The 24954-nt window shown below is 39.9% G+C and overlaps 1 protein-coding gene across 4 annotated transcripts in view; it reads left to right on the forward strand.

Moving 5' to 3' along the window:
* The window catches only part of rptor (regulatory associated protein of MTOR, complex 1), a 154265-nt gene that overhangs the window by 4358 nt on the left and 124953 nt on the right, over window positions 1–24954 (forward strand). For all 4 annotated transcript variants that reach the window (XM_070856559.1, XM_070856561.1, XM_070856560.1 and 1 more), the window contains exons 3-4: window positions 11547–11649; window positions 13920–14002. In XM_070856559.1, coding sequence (XP_070712660.1) covers window positions 11547–11649; window positions 13920–14002 — 186 coding nt within the window. The remainder of the gene's footprint in view (window positions 1–11546; window positions 11650–13919; window positions 14003–24954) is intronic.

The raw sequence follows: 24954 nt of genomic DNA on the forward strand, positions 1-24954 counted from the left end.
TTTTTTATAGAATCCCAACATCACACCCTGCTAGCTGTTTGTAGCTGTGGGCTTACACACCCACTGCCTAAAGGGTGACACCCCAGCTCAGCAAAATAAGGTCATACAGGCAGAGGACAGGGTCCCAATGCACACAGCACCACGCACTTTCAGTGGGTCTGAAGTGATCATTTTTTTATCAGTCTATACATTGTCTTTTAGTACAGTCCTACAAATTCTGCCTCTAATCAATAAACAGCAACCTAATTGTTGATAATAAAGCTATTAAGAGGGGATAAAATATTATTTCTGATGGTAATGTTACTTGCAGTAAAAGGAACTGTGGAGCTTTATTGAACTGTCAGACATGCAGTGTGAAGTTAAAGCAGTCAGTCTCACAGGGAGTGAATGAGCGGGGTTACGTTTGCAATGAATATATATGGTTTTATTTGTTCTCATGATGAAACAAAAAAAATGACACTAACTCAGTCAGTAGATGCTGTTATTAGTTGCTTTAAGCCTAATGTCATTCTTTCACTGAACATAGAACATGACGCCTGTATCTTTGTAGCAAATGAACCTCGACCTGATAAGATAAGTGGTAGTTAGTAGTTGTCCATTATTGATTCACTGGTGGAAGGCTGTAACAAAGGTAGAACAGGAAAACAAGTTAGACTTTCTACAAGTCCCATACCTCTAATGCATCATAAAGTCCTGTATAATGCATTGTAATCATACACTGTTGGAAAAACATGATTTTGTTTTTTTTGGTAATTAGTGATAAAATGATATACACCTGCTTACTTTAATTAAAAAAAATGATGGAGTGGGCAAATGCAGCCCTTTGTCAGCAGACATTTTGACTTACCATTAGCAGGAAATGCAAATGTATTACTGATAACATTCAAGGAACAGTCATTCCTGTTTGAGAAGGAATCTGAAGGAAAATGCAGTCAATGCAGAAGTGTCAAACCTGCACCTCCTCAAATGGCCACTTTAGGCTGGCTCCCCATAGACTCCCATGTTTAAAATGCCCAACTTTACAGCAGAAACATGTTTACAGCCTGCTACAAAATATGTTTTTTGTCTTCATAGATAATTTCACCATTCGTGACAACTGTATGGGGAGGTGAATTTTTATATAACTCACTCATTTAAATTGTATTAAGGCTGTCTGCAAGCCCTCACCTAGCGACGTATTCAGAGCCAGGCTATCAGGGTAAAGGTGAGATGTATTAAGTTATTAATAGTAGAGTAATCACAGTCCATGCACCCTCTGCTCACAGTGCCAGGGTCTCCCCCCTCTACTCTTGTGCTGTGCACCAAGCGGTCCCCACTCCCTCTGTTTGTCACTACATTTCTTTTTACACTTTACATTTTTTAGGATCCTAAAACTGAAACAGCTAATTTGCAATTCAGCCATTATTCATTTTGTTATTCATACCTGTGCTTCTCTGACTGTGATATCTCAAAATGTCTTCCACGTTTGCACTTTTATGAACTATATATTTTGGGCTTAATTGAAGGTGTTTAGTGAAATATCTATTGAATAGTTTCATATGTCATTTACTGTTTTATCCAAAACACCAGAATTCAGAAATATATAATATATAATATGTAACGATGCAGAACCACAAAAAAAAACATGCATACACCATTTATGTTCTGAATCACAATCAGGTATATGTGTGGCTTTCTAAGTCTGATGAAAATAATATACATGTCTGTTTCTGTCTTGGTGTGAACACACAGTTTTAGTTGTGTTCCAGTTTTATGCCTCTGGCTGCAGGGGTTTAAAACATTACTTCGAATAACAGATAAACTGCCTTAAAGCTGGATGTAAGGTGACCTACCTACCAGAAACTTTTCCTACCTATTATGCTTCACAAACCCCAGTGGAGCTGGAAGCTGTATGACGTCAGAGTGGCTTGACGCAAACTTTATGTCCGCCCCTTCCTTGTCTAACATTACAGCCTCTTTTTAAACCCTGCCAGCCCTGTCTCCCTCTGGTGCCTAATATAATATGTCAGACACAGAAATGGCAACGTCAAGGCTTAATTTTAGGACTATGTGCGTATGGGAGCTGTTCAGCTTGTTGAGCATGAAGGTGGATCACAGAAATTTGTCTCTGTGGCAATTTTGACAGGGACACATGCAAGAGGACAGGGCAGGTTGTACGATGGAATAGACACTGTGAACATACAGTATGTCTCAGATAAAGTCTAGATGTACTTTTAATATCTCCTCTCAATCCATGTATTGAGCTCATTGCTGGAGATCGAACTAAACATGTTAAAATGTAAGATGATAGAAAGCCTAAATTTCCTGCCTTCATCTGTACCTTACAGAAGAATGCAAAGCACTGTCCAGATGACATAAAATATCACATTAAACATTGTGAGGAGAGCATTATTATTACTGGCATAAAATGAAATGATTGATAATATAATCTAACACATCGATAATATGATATAACGTATCGATAATATAGTAATATGAAACAATTCTCCATTGCCATATTGCACAGCCCCACATGTATGCCCATGTAAACATTATATCCCGGTGTCATGGTCATAATAAGCTCTGGTAGAAATGGCACTAAAATATCCAGATTTCTGTTCACTGAGTGTCATGTGCTCCCTCAGCTCCACTTCTGTCTGATGTGAGTAAAACACAAATATGTAATGATCAACAATATGATAAAAATCTGACACTGGCAGCGAAGATGAATATTAGGACTTGTCTTCTGGTGATGAGATGACAGCCAATCCTAACAATGTTCTGCTGCACAATCTGAACACATTCCACTGATTACTGCAGCCTCCCTCCACTGAGACTGTGACTGTGACAAAAACAGTAGAAACCTGCACCTCTTCATCTCACTGACAATATACAAATCCAGAAAAAACACTACAAATCAGGTCTACAGAAAAATGGATCCACGTAAATGTCATTTCTTGAATAGTAGTGGGATTTTATTGATACCATTTTATTGATACCAATGCCATGAGTGATTCTGCTGATCGGTCAGATTTTTTTTAATGATTCCCTTATAGGTTCTTAATCAATTTTCTCTAGGCCTACAAAGGTTCTCAGCATGAACACAGTAGTTTTATTGCTGGCAACGATGAAAGGAATTGATTGCTTTGAGGCATACGATTTTGAAGGATTGGACAAATTGCAACTGGTTCTCCATTGCCATCCCAAATCTCAAATAGGATTAAAAGTGGGGCAACTATTGTGTCTATATTAGGGTTGTTAACGATAACGCATCACCTCAATACTGCTGTCATATGACGCCTACCATGGGGTTGAGCTCATAATCATCATCTGCAATATATTAATATAATTGTAATTAAAATTTATATATATGTTCATTTTCTGTTGCACTTACTACTAATATTATTGTAGCTGTAAGTTTGCCTTAAGCATATCATTTGCTGTTCAAAGAATAGTGATTATTTAACCACTAATACTATTAATTTATGACTTGTTCATGCTCCGATGGACATCGTATTTTATTTGAGTCAGAGTGAGCCCCTGTCTCACACACACACACACACACACACACACATACAGAAGATCATTACGTTTCTCACATAACCCTCCCCGCTGGTTAGCAAACATTTGTTGCCTCCTGGGTTTTTCGACTCGAAATAATGAAATCAATCAGTCATCAATATCCAAGCCCATTGTAATGCTGTGGAAATGAGACAGGTGGTCTGTGCTGCTTTATTTTCTGCATCATAATTTGAATTCGATCAATGCACACAGTTCATTAGGCAGCATATAGACTTTCAGCCACACAGGCATGAAAAGGAAATGCATTTTGCAAGCTACTAAGAATAATTAACATGCTTGGTGTTTTGTATCTGTGTTGGCAGCAGGTTTTCCATAGTGAGCATGTGGGTTCCCTCCTACAACCAAAAGCTTGAGAAATATGCAGTTTTGCCACTGGCCTTGGCGAATACAAATATGAGGCTCAATTTGTTCATACGTTTCTGACAGGTTTTTAAATGCCTGTGTCACTTCTGCATTTCAAGGAATTTCACATATTCTTGAAAAAAGAGGGGGGGGTAGTTTAATCAGGCCTATTAGTCATATGGAATGACTCCATCTGCCTCAGATTATATCATTTCTCATTTCCTCTTTGTATCATCACAGTTAGGGGAGGGATAATGTTGATGATTTTTAATGGTAATGAAGATTAATGTTCAGTAACACTCTGTGTCTGGAGTGAACAGTGTCATGCAGAAAGACACTTAAGCTTTTTTGTGGCTCGTAGAAAGTGTGTGAGTTTGTCATTGCAATCAAACCACCTGTATTACAATCTTATCTGTGCATTGTCCTAGTTCAGCCACTCTTTGGCTTATTTTAATAACGTTGTTCTATTTTTTTTTCTTGACTAAAGGGACCAGAACTGGCACATTAGTTTGTCACTATTAATCCTTCACTTCTTTTCTGTCTGCCAGGCATCTTTTTTTAAACACTTTTTTAGGAAAGTGCAAAGTTGTCCTGAGTGCAGGTAAGATGTTTCAGAGCATCTTAAACCGAGCAATCACAGAGTTTTTCATATTTGTCTTGAAGTAGTATGGTGTTGCTGGAGAAGTATTTGTCCCACCTTGTAATAAAATGCTTGAGCAGACAGAGCTAATAGTCTAAGTGTATCCTTAGTGCCTGCTTATACACTCATATGTTCAGTATGTCACACACATCCATTGGTGCTTCTCATGGGAACTTGACAGCAGTATGCTGGTTCTTCTTTTTTCTTTTCACTTGCTTCTGCAACTATCTATACACCGAAGACCTCAGTATGCTGGAAACAAAGTCCTTGTTGGAGCATCGAACAGCTTTTGAAACCCCGTTTCCGACAGTAGAATGACGGGAGGCTTTGTTTGACAATTGTTGTAACTTTTCAAAACAGTTTTAACTTCTCTCTGAAGCTCTTTTTTGTTTTTCCTTCTTCTCGTAACTTTTTGTACAGCGCGATGAATGCCTGTAAACAGGAGGGATTTTCTCATTATCCTCATTTGGACATTTCATTGCATTAAAAAAAAAAAGACAGAATTGTTGGTGAAAGATCGGGGAGGATGTGATGCAGCCACGAGGAGGCTATAATGGCAGGCTCTGAGTGTGGCAATTTGCTACAAGCATTAAGAACAATTAACACAAGGCTTGTTTGTTTGCTGCTCATGAATTTGCATTCATCATCTTTAACTAACACACTTGCCACATAACATTTTCTAGATATCCCAAAACTGCTCTTTGTTTTTCAAGAGTCATCCTAACAACATTTAGTTGGGACGATCTGCTGAGGTACCAGTATCTGACCTGTTGCTGCCAGCCAGCCGCCGCACTCCCAGAGGAGATTGATGCTCTCAACCATTTTAATAACCTTCATTTATTGCTGGCCTAACAAATGCAGTAATCACGGGCCATTGATCAACTCTGCAAGCGGTGCTGGGGGCTGTATGGGAGTCTTAAAAGGGCACAGAGGGAAAAGGCTGGAAAGTCCCCCGGAGTCCCGCGCAGTTATTAATGACAGGGGGATGGCAACCAATTATATGCACAGACACTAACAAGAAGATGTGCGCACACACTCACATGCACATACATAGTTTATCTCTTTCTGTCTCCCTCCTCCTCCCCCGTCTGTCTCTCTCTCTTCAGTTCCATCACTTTTTATCGCAGCAAAGGGTCAGCCTTGTGCATGAAGAAGCAGAGTGTTGTGAAAGCACAGCTCCTTCACTCTTCTGATGCTCTGTCACAATCTCTCTCTTTTTTTTCCCCCACCCTCTTTCTTCTCACACACATTAATTGAGTAATGGAAATCCAGTCCAGTAGATCTGCTTTAAAATCTGATTTAGTTTGGGCTTTCCTCTCAGGTTACCGCTAACAGTCAGATGAACAGGCTGGGGCTGCCCATCTGATAACAAAACACCTTTTAGGGGTCAAAAGGTGCTTTGTTCACAGTTGGAACCCTCCCTTTGTTATCCCTGCCCTTATTCCACTGTCATTACTTTGTTGTTGATTAGTCAATCAAGTATTTTGATATTGTTCAGGTTGTCAAAAAAAAGTGAAAGATGCCCACCAGTCGTTCCCATAGTCTTAGGTGATGTCTTCAAATTTCTTGTTAGGGTTAACCAACAGTCCAAAGCTTCAAGTATTCAATTAACAACAGCAGATCCTCAAATTTAAGAACATGGAGCCATTTTTGTTTAATAAATTACTCAACCGATTAATAGATTGAGTGTTGTCAGTGGATAATCTTTCTTTCCTTGATACCCTGTTGAGTACCTCGAATACACAGCGAGAGAATATACAGTAGAACTAAAATTACAGCTCTTACAAGCAGACTTTGAAGTTTGGAAATTTTCTTTAACCTGAGAACAGATTTTGTGTTGTTTGTGTTGTCATGTTGTTGTATCCAGAGTTCAGATTCCATAATCATGGAGGTGTCTGTTTGCATGCACTCTTTGTCTACACACTGATGTCCTATTAAAAAAAAAAAAAAAAGAAAATGCACTTTCAAAAGCATCTGATGTTGTCATCATCAGCGGCTGGAGTTTGACAACTCATTTGTCATTAAGGCATTCACTGGTCTCTCTTGGAACTGACAGGCTCAGATTATTTCCTAAAAATGTTGCTAATTATTTGTTATTACCCTGTGGCCAAAATTTGCAACATAGCCTTTCTTGCTCAGCCAACATAATGCAGTCAGAGGCACAGGGAACGTGTTCGCTAGAGATAACCCCTTTCACTTTTCCAGCAGTTGGGGAAACAACAGATGAGATTATTCTTGGTCTTGCGAAGCTGCACCATTTGTGTATACACACACACACACATACACACACACACACACACACTGTAGCTTGTACTGCACATTTGCAGACTGACAACTTACTTCTAACCTTTTCGTCTGCTCTGCTCGCTTACACCGTCACTTCTCTGCCACTCCCTCTCTCCACACACACTCTCTAAGGTCAAATATTACACACTGCCCTATTCCTTAAAGGAGCTATGTGTCATAGATGTCCTTTGAAGAATGAGGAGCTGGAGGTTCTTAGCAGTGCCGCTCATAATTCTGAGGTGGCATTACGCACCTACTGAACAAACTTGGGGGAAACCAGCATTTTACCTTGTAACCGGCCAGTGACGTCAAAACCTGGGTGATGAATTAACTACTTGTTTTTGTTTCACTGTTTGTGTTTTCAATATGTGTGGAGTAATATATGGAGTAAACAAGCAGATAAATCAACTGGACAAATCTGGACAACATCTGTATGCAGTTGCACTCAAATGTCATGTTGCACCGCGATGATGAGCTGGAACAGAAAAGCACTTTCCCACATTCATCTGTATCATCCTCACGGAAATGTATTATGAATTACCCGTGCTGGATGCTTGCCGAAAACAAATGTGGCTGTTTATCTCGGGATGTTAATTATCTCGCTGTCTTGAGCCACTTTTAATCATAATCAACACCAATGTGATACTATTGCGGTGCCAAAGTGTAGTCTCTTGTCCCCACTGTACCACAGCTGACAGTTTTGACCACCACTTCGTTAAGCACTTATTTCTGTAAAAAGGTGTTGGTCCTTGTTGACTTAAGACAATAAAATGAGTTTACCATCTCCTCTAGTCAACAGATATTTTTGATATTTTACCTGTCATGATAGCAGCATCTATCCTCTCTCTGGGTGCAGCATTAATCCGTCTCTAAAGCGTATATACAGTATTAATTGCTTAACAAGCAGTAGGGCCACCCTGTGCCTTCAAACAGATAGTCTTCATTACACTTTCTGTCATTTAGGTCCTGAGCTGTGTGTCAGGGGACATTAGATCATTCTTGAAGGATAGCTTCCAGTTCTTTGAAGGATGAAGGAAGTGGAAATCTTTACAGTCTGCCCCATGAAACCTCACTGAGTTTTAGATCTGGTGACTGGGGAGGACTTGGTTGGCTTTTAGCCTCTTTCTAATGTTCATGAAACGGCTCTTGAGCTATCATTGGATTTAAAGGTACCATTACAGATCCACAATTTGGCAACAAATAAATGTGCATTTGAGGCATCCTCTGGCTCTCCCCAAACACTCGGGATGTCTGTCTCGATTTAAGGGCCCTGATTGGATGCTTTAATCCACCTCGACAATAAATTATATCTTTGGCAAGTTCACAACAGCCAGTTATCGTGTTAATTTATGTCTGTGGTTACTGTTAAACAATTAATTGTAAATTTACAGTAATGCAAGCTACTGTTTCTTACTGTGTTTTAGAATGACAGTGTATTACTATAAATGTGTGGTTCTTCTGTATTTACATTTACAGTAGAATACTGGTCACTGTTTTGTCATTAAGTTACTGCATGTTAACATTATGTAATCTGCATTTAATGATAATTCAATGACTACTGATGATGATGATAATGAAGATGATAATGATAATGCTTACATGTCTGTATTACAGTAAATCGAACACAAAACAATTTTCTCAACAATGTAAAAGGAGAACCCTCAGACAAAGTCTCACCTGAAGTCTCTGAGCTTCAGGGTGAGTGTAGCAGATTCACTGGCGTTGCCTTATTTTTGATCATCGTCCTGCTCTTCTCACAGCTTGCTATTGTGCCCCTCTCAGGATTAATGTCAATGCTTCTGAAAAACAATGCGGAACGACAAAAGTAATCTTCTTTCAGGTAACACCAGTCCATGAATGTGACATATCAACAAGAGTCTGTTGAATACAAAGTAGTGGTGCAGAATATTGAAGTAGGTATGTGTCAGTTGACGCAAATGATCAAGTTAAAAAGAAGAATGTGATTGAAAGGAAATGTTATCAGCCATAACAGGATTAGTAGAAGCAGTAGGAATGTTTATAGTCTCTGTTCAGAGGCACTAGTGGTTATCACTAGGTTACTGGACAACAGTGATGTGTGAAGAAAAGTCAAGTCAAGCCGTATAATGCATTATGTGCGAAGAAGCTCCTACCTGCATAATGCTGATACTGAAGGTTGACATTGTAGCAGGAGAAGACTACAGCAAGCCCAGGCACAAGAAACATCTGTGTTTCTATCATCATCCATTGCTGGACCTGACAAATAGATTACGGATTAGAAATAAAACAGTTAACCGAAATGATCAATTATGTTCATTTGACAAATGAAGCCAGGTTAATTATTTCAGATTTGAGTCTGATAAAATGATGAAATATGAGCTTTTCTTTACTTTTTTGCAGGCAAGAAATTATATGGCTGAGAACCTTGAGTTTGTTCAATTGTAACCTAATTAATTATAAAATTCACGTTAACTAACTCTTTGCAACAGTTTGTCACAAATAGTGAATTTAGATCAAGGCTCTAGAAAGGTCTTGGACAAAGTCTTTTATGTCCTGTATGGCTCTTTTTGTCTTGTTGCGTCTTATTGTGGAAAACACTAAGTACTTGCTTTGACACAGAACCTCTAGAATAGCTGTAGATTTGCAGTCTTGCTGGTAATATCACGCTACTGTAAATAGCATCAATTCTGTGATGGACTGGTCACTCTAGCTTCATTTTTCACAGTAACCAGGGTATTATGTGCATACAGTTGTGTACCCAACCAAAAAAAACTCAGCCAGATATCAAAATGGGCTCATAATGAACCCATTGCAGGCAGGAAAAGGGCAAGGGGTTTGGAGGTCAGGTCAAAAGGAATGAATGAATGAGTGAAGTGATGCTGTGGCGCTTCAGTGTGTGCGGATGCATGTACATGGTGAATCGGGTCCTACTGAGGCCCACTAGCACACTGACCTTTTACTCTGTCGGGGGGAAAGCGGAGGGCGCCTTAATTATCTTCACAACAGCCTTCCTAGCCCTGCTCAGCTGTAGGAAGTCACCCACTGAACACACACAGGGCTACATTACACACAGAGTTCCTATCTAACACTACTTGCAAAAGGTCACCTGGCAGTATTGCATTGACCTACATAGCAGTGTTGTACGTGGACAAACTATCAAATGGCCATATCTGTGTACAGTTGTTGTCATATCTGTATCCCAGTACTGAGAGGATCCAGCCGTAAGGACAATGAATGCATCAGTTTGCAATGTGGTAACATTTTGATCCAGATTGAAATATATCTCAGAAACTATTAGATGGGTTGCCATTAAATGATGGTCTCTGGTGCTCTCTCTAATGTTCAGGCAGGCATATGTACGTGCTGACAGAACTATGTGGTTATCTCTTTGTTTAGCTTTAATCAAGAGAGACTCCTCAAGATATTTTTATCACTCTGATGGCAAATGAAACAGTTGTTTGGAGAACCCTGTGAAAGGAACCCTGCATGTAGTAGCTAACCTATGGCTAATTGGAGCCATGAGGACACACGAGGCACTGTGACGTTCAAGCGGCATCTGTCGCAGAGACCACTATTAGGCTTTGATTCACAAAGTGAGATGATGATCAAACAGCGACTGGCCAGCTCGAGGTCCTGCTGAGTCAGGAGCCTGAATCAGTGGCAGACGTGAGAAAGTCATGGACTATTTATCCAGTGACCATCCTTTTACATGTTGAATCTATTAACTAAAGCCCAAAACAAAACCCAAAGAACACATTTCTTTCTTTTAACACATTAATGTCAGCAAACATTACTTATTACAATTAATATGCCTGTGATCAGCTAGCAATCTACTGTTGTCTTTGTGTTGAGCTGAAGTGTCTTAAACTGTGGAGCTACAGGTTGGGGGCAGCTATTATAGTTTTAGGTTTTATTTTTTATAGTTTATGTTCCATTCCAGGTTAATTTTCTTAAAAACAATATAGAACAATAAAAAGATGATTAGTTGTAGTCTAATTTTTATTAGTTTTAGTTTTTTTTATTACAATATTGGGGGGAGGGGGTAATGTCAGGGGCAGATTGAGATGTAGTTGGTGTAGTTTTTTTTTTGTTTGGGTTCACTAATATAACCTTAGTTGGGGACAAGGATTCACAAAGGCTGAAGTTGTCTGTGATGCTTAAAGAAAGGTGGTGACAGTGAAAATGGACTGATGGCTCACTGCTACTGCAGTTTGCACTGTAGAGGCCTGAGTTGGCTAATCAAGCCTGTGCATTAGGACTTACCACATAACTCATGGATCAGTGGTTGTTCTTTTGCTCACTTGCTGCACCGGTGATCTTCTGTGGCACCTTTTTGCAATCTCATATAATTGCACAATTTTTTTGCAGCTGGACCTGTCAAATGACAAACCACTGCATAGATTGGTGAGTGACACTAGCCATAATGAACTCCCAGTAACAGATGAAAATGTGGAAGGGAAGACAAAAACTCTCTCAGTATCTACTGTTGGGTTTTCCCAGGGTGAGACCCATGACTTTCACTGCTCCACTGGAGCTTTTGTGGCCAGCAGCAGCAGTGTGGTTTACTGGGAGTCTCCCAAGACAGGCTGGAATACAAGTGTGTGTGTTCAGTCCAGCTCCTGGTATAAATAAAGATTTAATGTGGTTTTGAAAAGCATTAAGAATGAATCCACTAGTCTGTTCTGAGCAGTGATGAGTGACGTGAGGATAATGCTGTTTTCTGTGCCTTCTGCCCCAGATGAAGACTGTGAGTGTAGCGCTGGTCTTGTGTCTCAACGTGGGAGTGGACCCTCCTGATGTGGTCAAGACGTCCCCCTGTGCCAGACTGGAGTGCTGGATAGGTAAGTACGTCCACACACACACACACACAAATATTAATTAGTGACAGATGGAAATAGTTAATGGGACAAATGTCCAAACCCACTGTACACCATTGGGGTTCAAATTGCTCCACTTCTTCTCAGACTCATAACTCATCGTCAAATCTGGACACACACTTATCATACACACACTCTGGAATCAGTGCCACTCACACGTTATAGTGACTGTTATACAGAGTTGCCCCTTCTTACTTGCTGTCTAATTGTAACAGCATCAAAAGTGATACAGCAATTGTTAAACAGAAGATGTTTATTCTAAATACAAATAAGAATAATAGGAAGGATAAATAAGAGAAGACATCTAATAGGAATGGCAAAAACATCAAAATTAGCTGTAGAAAATGGTAATGCTGTTTGTTCTTCTGGTTCACCATTTCGCTCGGTCCAAAATGAATTGTCTTAATAAATATTGAATTGATTGCGAGAAGATGAAGGCCAATGACTTTGGTGATCTCCTGACTTTTCATCTAGCACTACCTTTAGGTTGACATTTTTGGTTTTTAGTGAAACTAATGGATGGGTTGTCATGAAATGTGGTACTGACATTTGCGCTCATTTCCTGACCATCATTTTCAATTGTCAAATTCGTTGCTCCATGACCAAATACCTGCATCCCACACCCATGAAATCTGGTTTGTTATAAATGTAAGAAATTGAATATGATACAAGTTACTTCTTGGAAATAAATCCAGTTATTGGGCGTGGATCTAATGAGCCTTTTGAATAATCACAACTAACATTGGGACATCCAGGCTGCAATCTGTGAATAGGCAACATTAAGTTTGAATTATTTAAAATTTCTGTTTTTAGGATTTTCTCCAAAAATGTAGATGGCTATATCTATAGTATAATAAAACACAATAGTACAATATAATATAACAATACAATGCCACGTACAGTGTAGTGTGTCAAGGCTTTTTCGACCAGTGTTCAGATATGCAGTGCCTTAGAGCAAGAGTCAAGTGGTCAACTGTCTCTGAATCTTGACTGTTGACCACTCCAGTATGGCAACTGTGCACACTGAAGGCAGTGGCATTTTTGCGCAGTCCACCGTATCCTGAAAATAACAATGTAAGACGTACCGAGTTAGGACATACAGTGACTATGCCAAAAGCCCCAAATAACAGGTGTGACAGATGATCAAAAGAGTGTTCAAAGGGTTCTTTAGTAGTGGTCTTTGACATGACCGTAAAAGTTTGGCTTTTACTTTGGAGCATTTAGGGACACTGTCATTCCCATGGGAGCTCAGTTTCCCAATGTCTCTGTTAGCTGAGGATGAAGCAGCCCCATCAGACCCAAGCAGACCCACACAATGTGACACATAACAAAAACAAAAGAACCATCTCCATTGAATGGGAGCCTCAAAACCATTATTTAGCTCCCCTGAGACTGAGGAAAGCACATGAAAGAGGGAACACATTTCCCAAAGTTTGTGAAACTTTCTCAGCAGCTTCTGAGCACATTGACATTGTGCAGACTTGCCACTTTGTGAGACAGTGAATATTAAGGGGTAAAGGCAGAGGTGATGCCCTGGAATGCACCATTGTGTTTCATTTATAATACATAATGCTACAGCTGTATGCTAATAGAAGGGCTTACATTGCTTTTCAGAGGCCATGCTCTGTGTGTGTGTGTGTGTGTGTGATGTATTATAGATACTTAGCATAGCTAGTAACTAAGTTATATTTTTCCTGATAATAAAAAGCAAATAAACCAGAAGTTATGACTTAACTCATTAAACACGTCTTGTTGTGTGATGATTTATTTTAAGTAGGCCTCATCATCATAATGGCAGTGGTTTAATTTTCAGCATGAAGCATATCAATGCCTCCCGCAAACTTGCCAATACATTCTTCTCTGCCTGCTGAGCGAAATTTGACCTGTTCTCAATCTATAACCTGCTATTCTTCATACTATATTGATTTACTCTCATCAATATTTCATCCTCAGGGGCTGCTGCTATTTTACTAAACCATTCTTTTGATTTAAAAAAAGGAAAAACTCTTTTGATGCTGAAATCATAAATGGTAACTTGCCTGTGCAACCACGGCATGGAAGGGTCTTTTGCAGGACTGTTAGTTAGTGACATAATGTTAGCCTGCTGTTTTGGAAGGTGCCATCTTATGGGTCAGAATGACGGCAATGTAAACGTGCAGTGTGTAATATAGTTATTGTTGGTTTGTCAGCTCCACATTGAGCGTGTGTGTTTACACTCTGTGTTTTCTTGCCAGATCCTCTGTCGATGAGTCCACAGAAAGCCCTGGAGACCATCGGGGCCAACCTGCAGAAGCAATATGAAAACTGGCAACCTCGGGTGAGTGGCTTTACATGGACCAGCCTCCCTCCTTTCCTTGCATGTTCTAACAATACAGTGACCACATACACTAATGCCCACCACTGTATGGTTCATACAGAGTTGAATCAAATAAAGCTTCCAATAAAACACTTCAAGTTAAAATACTCCAAGACCCGACCTTGGTCACATCACATTGTTACTGATCGATTCTGGCACCCATTAAAGCATGTTTTACAAGTCTTTTCATAGTCTTTGGCAGACTATCCAGAGTGTCTTTCAGCTTTTTGCCAATTCTGTTTGAGTCTACCGATGCTGGTCACTGCTTCTAGTACTTTGATAGAAAGGGCTTTTAACACAGTGGGACATCTGTTGATTGTCTCTCATCATGTTTTTTGGGTATCACTTAAAGGCAGTGGTGGAAAGTGATTAAGTACAATTACTCAAGTACTGCACCCGGGTACAATTTGAGGTACTTGTATTTCAGTTGAGTATTTCCATGCCATGCTTCTTTCTACTTAGGCTCCACTATATTTCATGGGAAATCATGTTCGTTCGACACCACTACATTCATTAGACAGCTTTGCTTACTTTTCAAATGAAGATTTGGCACAGTCGATGATATAACAAGCTTTTAAAATGCAACACATAATGAAAGATTAAGCCAGTGTTTTCCAACCTTTTTAGCTTTTGACGTCTTATAAAGAGCAGTGTGTAGTCGGGGTCACATCTCGGATGTCTATATGTTGTTAGCAGCTCCTACAAAGAGTGATTTTTTTCTCTAAACTTCTTGCATAGTTTTGTTTCAATAAATAATTAAACTCTGTAAAGCTGCAAGAGCTCGCACATTATTAATAGCGTTGTTCATTATGCACATCTTCAGACAAAATAATGTTAGTGTATCCATGGCCTTCATGCATGTGATCAGGAAAAGACGGTTCATGCAGCTGTTGCAGCAACTCAGTGGCTCCTAATTCACCGTGTTTACATTTAGTGATCATATGAATGAGAATATGTTGATCGGGCTAATTTTAGATCTGTCATTGTGTCAGCTCTCATGCACTTCCTGTATGCTCTCTGCCAACAAAACACCCACATGCTCTTGACAGTGATTCATAGTTTGTTTGTTTTTTAAGCAGATGCATTATGACATCATGTGTTTTTGTAAATTCAGCTGTTGCGTGTGCGTGTGCACGTGCGCGCTCATGCATTCATATCATTGCCACCAGTGGCAGTTCTCCCTAGCTCCTATCTCAGTATTTTCCCAGAGGCTCTCGGTTTGCTGTCTTCTTCAGGCATTGGAGCATCGATGCTAGAGCAGATTGCCACGAAAACCTCTAGATGAAGAAAGGATTTTAACATTAATATATATTATAAATATAATAAGAGCTATGGACACTGTGGTGGGTGCAACAAGCACTATTTAACAACAGAATAAAGCATTGTCAAGGCAGACAGCACAGAGAAGTATAAAAATTATAAACTCCACAGCAGCTGCAGCCACAAACGCACATTAAAGCAAAAAGAGAGCCTGCACAGTAAGGTTGCAAGGCAATGAAGTGGCTGCTGGCCTCCTCCTCTGTACAGTGAGTAACAACAATGAGTGAGTTTGTTGCTGTACTCAGCATTTTGAATAACATTCTGTGAGTCTCAACAATCGGCTCTAGGTTCAACTTCTCTGCTCGTTCATTCTAAGTGCTTAACATAAGCCGTCTACTCGACCCGACTCTCCGCAATTCAAAATGTTTTGAGCTGAATGAGCGCTCTGTAGGGGTGTGCATCTCTCCCTTGTGTGCCGATCCAGTACAAATCTAGATACATGGGCTACGATACGATTCAGGGACAGTACCTTTTAATACAGAACGATACAATTCGATTTGGTGGGATTTATGCGATTCAGTACTACCTGAATCTGTTTGTATAGAAAAAAATATTTTAAAATAACATTTCATTGTGTTCATTTTTCAAGTAGACGCAGACAAAACAGACTTTCTGTATGAAATATGAAAAAATAAAGACTCAAACAATTCATATACTTTGCAAAACTTCTCTAACACTGAAAACTAAACTTGTTACTCAATGTTTACTAATGGCACAAATCAAAGAATGTATAAAAAAAGATGAAAATAGAATACAGATTTCCATTTGTTCAGGTGGTAGAATAAATATTAGTACTTACATGAAACAGCATTTCAAAGATTTCTCATAATTTCACAAGTGCTGCAGCCAAGTCATGTGGACTCAGGTGGAGATGGGGTAACAAACTGTGAACTAGTAGCTTTAGGAAGCACTAGTGTACAAATTTAGTTACTTTTCAAAGTGCCATTCTGCCGTCTCCTATGCACCTCGGTCTCTAGTACGATGAAGAGTGTAAAATCTCCACAAACAATTTTTCACCTCACTATTTTGATGTGAAATATAACATATCTCACACACAGTGAAGAGGTTCATGTGTGCCTTTGCTTGTCAATATTCTTTTTAAGGAAAATGAATTGATCAACATGATCATGTTGCAGTACACTGTGTTGTGCGGAGATAATATCGCCTACACTGCTGAATAGTCTTTCTGATGCCACTCTGATGGCTGATATACAGAGGTATGTGTTGGTCTCTCTGTGCCGTCTCCACAGATGATTTGTCCTGATACCGCTGTACTTAATCACTGTTATACGCGCTTAACATTTGGCCAGACTTCTTCTCCAATTTTCCGTTCTTCAGAAATCCAAATGTCTTCCAAACGTTAGATTTTAGATTTGATGGTGCGCTGCCAACTCTTTTTATGTTATTGTTTCCGCCTCCGAAATGATGTTACGCTAATGGTAGTCTCGTAAACGTCACAGTGGAAGTCTTGCGAGATTGGAGTGGCCATATGTCAAAAGTTCTGTCAGAAATGTACTTTTTATCCAGCTTTCTATAACAGATTTCTTACAGCTAAGTCCTTTTGACTATATCTTTTAGCTGGACATTGGATTTTAGTCATTGGGCATGGATTTTAAGTATTTTAAGTGTTTCAAGACTACCCAGGTTGCCCCTGATCAGTCTGGGGACCTCTGGATCCTCCTGGGAGCTAAACCCAAAGACCGGGCCAGTTCTACCCCTGGTACTAAGCCTGCTGATGGCTGGTCTGTTGTTGGAGGTGGGGGTAAACACGGTTGCATGTGTGCCTATCGCTCCCAACAACCTCAAGAATTCCAGCTCGAAAATGAATTCAACATCCTGGATGTGCAGGAGTTCCCATCTCTGGCCTGGCAGATAGGCTGGGTTAGGAGCTGGGATGCTCTCTGTCCATCTTTCAGGCCAGCGGTGATTCTCTGGCCACAGGACCTCAGAGAAACATCCAAGAGGCTCAGGCTGTTTCACCCTGGTGTGCTGCTACTCCAGTTGTTCCATTTTGTCTAACTCCGGCAATACTGATAATCAGAGTTTCCATTGTAAGGAATTTTTGTGCAAAGTCAGCAAAAACCTTTGTTTTTACATCTCCGGTCCGGTCCGATCCCGAGGCTGCATCGTGGTATTGGTCGGTTCTTCAGACTTCTCAGTCTGCATACATGGCTCCAGTCACTACTCTTTTTGGGAGCGTTGCATGTTCTTTGCAGCGGATATACTGCACCCAAACCACTGCAGTTTGAAAATGTTATCAGTAAACATTGTCCATGCAGTACTTCCACATACCTCTTAGGACACCTGTGTGTCCTCTCTGCCCAGCACCACCTTGTCCTCTGATGCCCTCTACAGGTATGGACACTGTGTCTTGCAATTCCAAGGGAAACTGTAATACCACGCCAGTTAGTAGGCCTACGTGGTTGCCTATCACTGATTTTAATGATTATCAATATTTTAATTCCTATGATCAACACAAGAATGCAAATATAACTGCTGTCATTAACAGGCCAAGTGCTCGCCTGTCTCGCTTGCATTTTAGACCGAGAGGTTCTGTTTTAAATAATCTTGTAAACGCCAATACTGTACTGTGAGTATGCCCACCCCTTGTACAACCACTCCAACTGAAATGACTTCTCTGCATGATTTTAAATTACGGCAAAGCCTTGGGCAGCTACACCTAAATATTAGGAGCCTGTTACCAAAAGTGGACTTTGTTCATTAAATTAATGCCGCCCTGACATTTTTAGTTGTCAATGAGACTTGGCTTACTCAGAGTCCAAGACTTGGAAATAACCTTAAATGGCTAGAATATTTTTGGAATTGATAGAAAATCTAAAGGAGGTGGCTTATTGATTTATGTCAGAGACTTTTTACCCACCTGTCAAGTTGCTGCTATCACACTTTCAAAGAGCTATGAATACATTGTTTTGAACATCTGGCCTGGAGGTAATGCCCATTTTACAGTTTTCGGAATTTACCGTCCTCCATCAGCAAACTGTGAGGCCCTGGAAGGAATTGCTGAATCAATATCTAGTTACTTTGGTTGAGTTGAATCTCGTCTGGGTCTCAAAAAAGTCTGCCAGATTACAAGAACTCTGTTTAAAGTTTAATCTGCATCAGCCAAACAACCAAACAAATCAAATCCCTCTAAATCAGCCGTAATAGATCTTATTTTAACAAACAGGCCATTTAAGTACGCCTCTAGTGCGTTTTTTGCTCAAGACATCAGTGACCACTACCCAATAGCATGTGTGCGAAAGACTCGTAACTTCTGGATTTACACTACTTTTTACATAGTAAAGAAAAGGAACTTTAAACATTTTGATGAGCTATTTTTTTTAAATGATTTATATCACTCTGACCTTTATAATGTTGTAAATATTTCTGATTCCAACGTAGCTTTTAATCATTTTAGCACATTTTTTATGAACGTTCCTAATAAGCATGCACCTTACAAAAATTTTAGAGTAGAACAACACTCTAGTCCTTGGTTCTCACTAAACATCTCCAAGGCTCTTATTGTCAGGGACGCTGCTTGGGAATAACTACTACTACTATCTTATGATTGACTGGCAGAACTTTAGCCACCAACAAAATAACTGCATCAGACTTAACAGGAAAGCCAAATCTGGCTACTACTTGTTCTCACATGCAAATTTCAATGGAAATCCAATTGAATTCTGGAAAAGTATTCTTAAAAAGTATTTTAAAAAATCCCCATCCTTGCTCCTTGCTTTGATAATCAAATCATAACAAACAAATTAGATATGTGTGAGGTCTTAAATATAATATATATAATGTGTATTGTGTATCTTCTCTGTTTATTGTATATTGTTTTTCATTGTACATAGGTCTCTTGAAAAAGAGACTACCTGTTAAATAAAGGATTAATAATAATGATAATATTTAGCAGCAAAGTACCAGTCAACCACTTTGTCACATTAGAGCCAGTAATGACAGGTTCATGTTTCATTTAGCACTAGTCTACCTAGCGCTCTGCAGTCACAACTGTAATGGGGTTAACAGTCAAAAACAGCAGAAAGACCCCGTACACTTTACTGAAGGTACACTCTCTTCACTAAATATGGAAGTCACTACTAATGGATCCACCGTGAGCATGTCGGCATTTAATATTTTAGTCAGACCCAGCATGCACCACCTTGGTCACATGGCGTTGTGGATGTGTGTATGATCGAGCCACTTACCATGCTCATTGGGTGGTGCATTAAATCATTGATTAAGGTAAATGTTCAGCTAGTCAACATGACACATTTAGAACATGTAGGTTTTCCAGAGCACCACGTAGAGCTCTACCATCCTGCAGCAGCAGACACTAGGGGTTCAGTCAGGCCTGGGCTGTCTGGGGCTCTGCCCCAGCACATATGTGTACGCCCCAGTGGTATGTTGCCGTGGCAGGCTGTTCTTTTACGCACCCATTGTGCAACAAGTCTGTGTTTCCGGGCAAGTCAGCGGTGCATCCAGAGAAATTTGCAACAAATTCCAGTTTAACCCCTGGAAGACATCACCACCTTGACTTGTCATGTGACTTTTGCTTTAACTCTTCAATGGTTGCAGTTTGAAATGTAGTTCTTGACATAAAAAGAAAAATATAGGTAAAGGTAAAATTACTGAAACATGCTGACACAAACAACTTTTTTACAGTAACAAGAGTAAATGTTATTTGCAACCCCTGCCACCCAATAGCTGATTTTATGCAGGCAATTTAAAATTAGAATACAGACTTCAGTTGATGACCTCTGCATGGTGGTGTTTACCGTGTTAGCTGCTCCATTTTGACTGTCCTCATATCTTTTTCTCTGCTCTTCTTGCTATGTCAAATATGCATCCTGTGGGGAGTGATGGACAAAAATAAGCAAACACTTGAAATCTGATAGTAGTGGGCGGGCTGAGTTGCAGATATTGGATTTGAATTGCATTACAAACTACCTTCAAAGATGTTTCAAATCCGGTTCAAAATGAGTGGATGTCATCATGCCTCCTTTTTCTGTTTGTATTAGATATGTGAAAAAATAAGATTTCAGCTGTCTGTCCGGACACGGCCTCTGAGGAAGATGGAGGATTCTTTTAAGCCCAGTGGAGAGGCAAAGCTGAAAGGTAGAACGTGAAAAAAATGAAGCGCAATAATAGCTGGCCAGCAAAAAACATTTAGTAATGAGGAAATGAAAGTAATATGTGGCTGTTTGGTAAGCACAGAAGTAAACATGAGGTAAAAGGAGGTGGAGGAAGACATGTCCCAGGAGTGAGCAGCTAAAGGAATGTAGGCTTGGGCTAGGTTGACCTGGGAGATCAGCAGCAAATGGTGGTAGGAGTGCAGTAGGAGGAGTGGGAGGGTGAGAAAGCTGTTCCTTTTTTTTTTTTCTTTCTTTGCAGCCTGTAGATTCGCAGATCTGCAGCAGCACACTGCAGAGCTGCATTCGCCAACACACCTTACATAAAATGAATCAATTACTCAGTGCCTATTTACCTGCTTCGTCACCACGATGACTAATTGTAATAAGTTCCCTTTGGATGGGTAGAGTTGGTAAATGTTCTACCTGTGAACAAATCTAAAATCCATTTTGTCGGATATCCTGTGTGTTGCTGGTGTTGTTGGTATGTAAGAGCAGTGTCAAACAGTTGAGCTGTGCCAGCTCGCCATCACAGATCCATTTCTCTGGTGGCTTCTGTTGCTTTCTCTTACTGTAAACCTCATGGCCAGAAGACACCGTCTTGGCAGCTGCCCACTCATTTTCTCTACCACCATTCTCTTCTTTTAAGGACACAACTTTCTCTCTCTTCCTTTCCCTCTCTGTTTCCACTCCTCATCAAAGTGATATTTCTGTCAATCAAGTCTTGCTTGTGTCTACCCTTACTTAACCTCGTTGTGTTTTTGCCAGTCGTCTTTAACTGAAGATTTGATTTTTTTTCATCCAGTCTGTGATTAGGAGATGATTGGCAGTAGGGGTGTTTGTGTGTGTTGGCGCTATATAAATAAAGATTGATTGATTGATACCACTAGTTTTCAGTTTTAGTGTTTGTTCTTTTTACCTTTTATAGACCATTTTAGCTGAAGCAGGTCTGGATTTGTTTTAGAATGTGGGTGTCGCTTTACCTCCATGATGGCAGCCAAATTTACCCAGTGTCTCACTTATACACTGGTAATGGGCATCATATTGCATTTTAAAAGTAGTGAGCTTGTGTATGTGGTTACATTTGCATTTGCAAGATATGGCCACAACTAATGATCATGTGACACATACTGGTCAGCAACATGTCGCTCATAAAAAACCCAAAGGAGAGACGTCATGGACCCAAGTGCCTTAACAATAACACAACCAACACACTTCCATTTGTACAAGCTCTGTATTTTTTTCAGCTTATGATTTAAATGTCTTACTCTCATATGTTCATATTGAATGTTTTTTTTAATTTTAGTGTTCTTACCGTAACCTACGAACACTCAGCTTCAGTGTGTATATTCCTCACCATCATCAGCCATCTTTGTTGTTGAGCTTCGTCCATAGACAGTTTTTTCACAGCTGCCTGTGCTTTTATTGAGTGTAGCTGTGTTGTGTCATAGCCCAGACTGGATTCAGCTGCTTGTGTTTCATACCGATGCATCAAGAAACCAGGAGTTATTGAGATGCCTTACTTGGCTTTCAGTTTCTCTTTGGGTTTTCCATCTCGACATGACTCCTCTGCTCTCCCATTCTCTTTCAAGCTTCACTTGTTCTCTTTCATTTTCTCTCTGCATGTCACCCCTTTTGCTCTTCTTCTCTCTCTGTCCTCTGTTATATATTTGAGATTCTAGTTTGAAATTCTCCCCCTCTTGATTGGCCCAATGTTTGGTAGTTATTGGGATGAAAAGCGTCATACCAGTCTTATCAAAAAAGACACACATTACTTGCTGAACATGTTGCAGCTGCCAAACTGATTTACAGCACATTTCTTGCAAGCATAATAGTCATTCTCCTTTGGTCTGTCTCTTTTGTATCTTACTGTTGTGCTCCATCTCTCTCTGTATTTGATTCTCCTCGTTCCCTGCAGTTTGTGAACCCCTGCTGTCCATTCTACCAACTGTCTCTGCATTATGTATCAGTGAGCTGCAGCTCAAACACTTCTCTGCTGATTAGCTTTGAGGTTTGCTCTTATCACCCTGGGAAGGATGAGTACTCATAAAGGATTCCTGTGGAGTCAGTAATGATTCGACACACGTTTTAAGTTTGGGTAATGTTACATTTTTGTCATGTACTAGGATACTGAGATACGTATTTATACATATATACTAAGATGCATAACCACCCTCATCAATATCCCTTAATAATGATATGATGAACATGTGGCAACAGCTACTGATGCCACTCACTGGGGCTGCACTGACTAGTTCCAAATGTTTTATTCTATTCATTCTGCTTAAACCAATGATGTATACCGTATGTCAGCACAGTTACAGATAAAAATTGGGCTACACTAATATTATAGTGTGATACTATTAAAGTAAAGTATGTTAGTCATAAAAAAAAAGATGTCTTCATTCGCTCGGCACTCAAGACGTCATCAATTTCATAACAGCTGTAGAAAGATGTCAAAGAAATCACCAGCTTGGAAGCATTTTATATTTGTAAAAGAAAGTTGATTTAATAAAAAAACGCTTAACTAATATTTAATCTGATTAAATACTTTATTTGAATTGAGAATTTTGTTGGAGAATTTTTTTTAAATGTCTTTTTTATGGTGATGTCATAAAATATGAGAGCAGACATATGCTTCATTCAAATAGTAGAGGAATCAAATGTAATGACATTCAGTGCAGCCCTACCAGTCACATGGATAACATCATCGCCATTTAATTTCTGTAATAGCAGCAAGATGACACACACACTGTTCGGCCAGCAGTAAAAAGATGCGGTTTGGTCACATCTTAGTGAGCAGATGTGTGCTGACAAAGCGAACTGAGCGAACGCAGAGTTGGCGTGATGGGCACGCACTATCAACAAATGAAACCAAATTCAAATGTAAAAGATTGATTTGCAAATAGCTGCGAATCATTTTCACACATTCTCATTTCCATTTTGAATTTTGGCAAAGGAAATTGACCTTTGCCAATCAAGCTGGCTTTGGTGGTTTTAGAGCATCAGTGCGTCCTCTCCACGCTGCAAACTCATAACCAACACCACTCCACCAGCTTCATCATTCCCTTTGAGAAGCCCTCATAGCTGCCAAATCAGTTGAATCCCATTTGAGTTCAATTAATGACCAGCGTGTGCAGGAAGCTGCAGAGTGAATAACGCGATGCGGAAACCATCTTAATGATCTCCCCCCGCCTCTCCTCATGCACTTAGTCCAACAGGAGCCACAGAAAGAAACCATTAGCCGACTGAAGACTTATGGACATCCCACCAATACAATCTATAAACAATGTGCTTATGAGAAAGGCTACAGGTCACGGCTGCCATGTCCTGTGGGACACCGAGAGGGAGCTCATTGATCAGTTCCCTCACTACTGCTGATCACCTTGTAATTATCCCACTAAATGACAGTTTGGAGACCTCAGACCAGCTTATGTTGATGGTTGGATGGAAATTAACTCCAGATTATGGTGATGTCAGGGTGATGCAGAATAGTCATTGTTGGAGCGGTAATGCGTTTCATTGATCATTGCTTTCAGGGAGAGAGACTTCATCTCTTACTCTTTGTTAAGTGTGGAGTGCTTTCGTCAGCTCTGTGCTGTGTTTAGTAAAAGCACAGTTGCTTCATCCTCTCTTGATGAAGGGAACAAGACAGTTTTGAGATGATGTAAAGCTAATTAATTGGCAGATATTAGCCCAGCCCCACGTTCCACACCAACACAGGGAAACATCCTGCCACACACAATCACACACAGACAGGGTCAGAAAATTACCACCCATTAATATATACAAGAAAGTATATATGAAATGACTGTACTCTTGCTACAAATAAAAAAGCTTTGCAAAGCTTTGTGAATGTTATATATAAATATACAGTATACTATGACCATAATTATTTTTGTTTTACATTGTGTCACCAACTGTTGGTAATGTTTTCATGACCAAATGCTGTATGACAAGCTATGACTAAAAATTAAGCTAAAATGTGTGTTAAAAGATGCATCATAAGCGTGCCATGGCACAGGCAGAAGGAGAGAGGGAGAGAATGCTCCAGTGCTGCTTGTTGTATTGTCAAGTGTATGCAGCAAGACAGAGGCATAAAAGTGTGAGTGGATAGAAGACCATTAAAAACTGACACGCCAGCATTGTGCCAAACCTCATGCCATAACACATCCTTCCCCTGCAGTCCTTCTGTGGAGCTTCTTCACTGAATGCAGCTGCCTGCTGCTGCTAGAAATGAGGGTGATGAGAGGGGTGAATCAGAAATCTACAGTAGAAGACCAGAAAACAAAACAATGAGCTGAAAGATGCAAAAGGAGCTGAAGGGTATTGCAGAGTTGAGTGATAATTCTCTGAAACTCCATTCTACCAGTAACCTCTTTCCCATTACTCAGAGTAATTTGATCAATTGTTAACATAAAAATATTGATTAGTGCAGCTCGGAGCAAATATTACAAAGTG

This window comes from Pempheris klunzingeri, chromosome 3 (genome assembly GCF_042242105.1).
Source record: "Pempheris klunzingeri isolate RE-2024b chromosome 3, fPemKlu1.hap1, whole genome shotgun sequence".
Lineage (NCBI taxonomy): Eukaryota > Metazoa > Chordata > Actinopteri > Acropomatiformes > Pempheridae > Pempheris > Pempheris klunzingeri.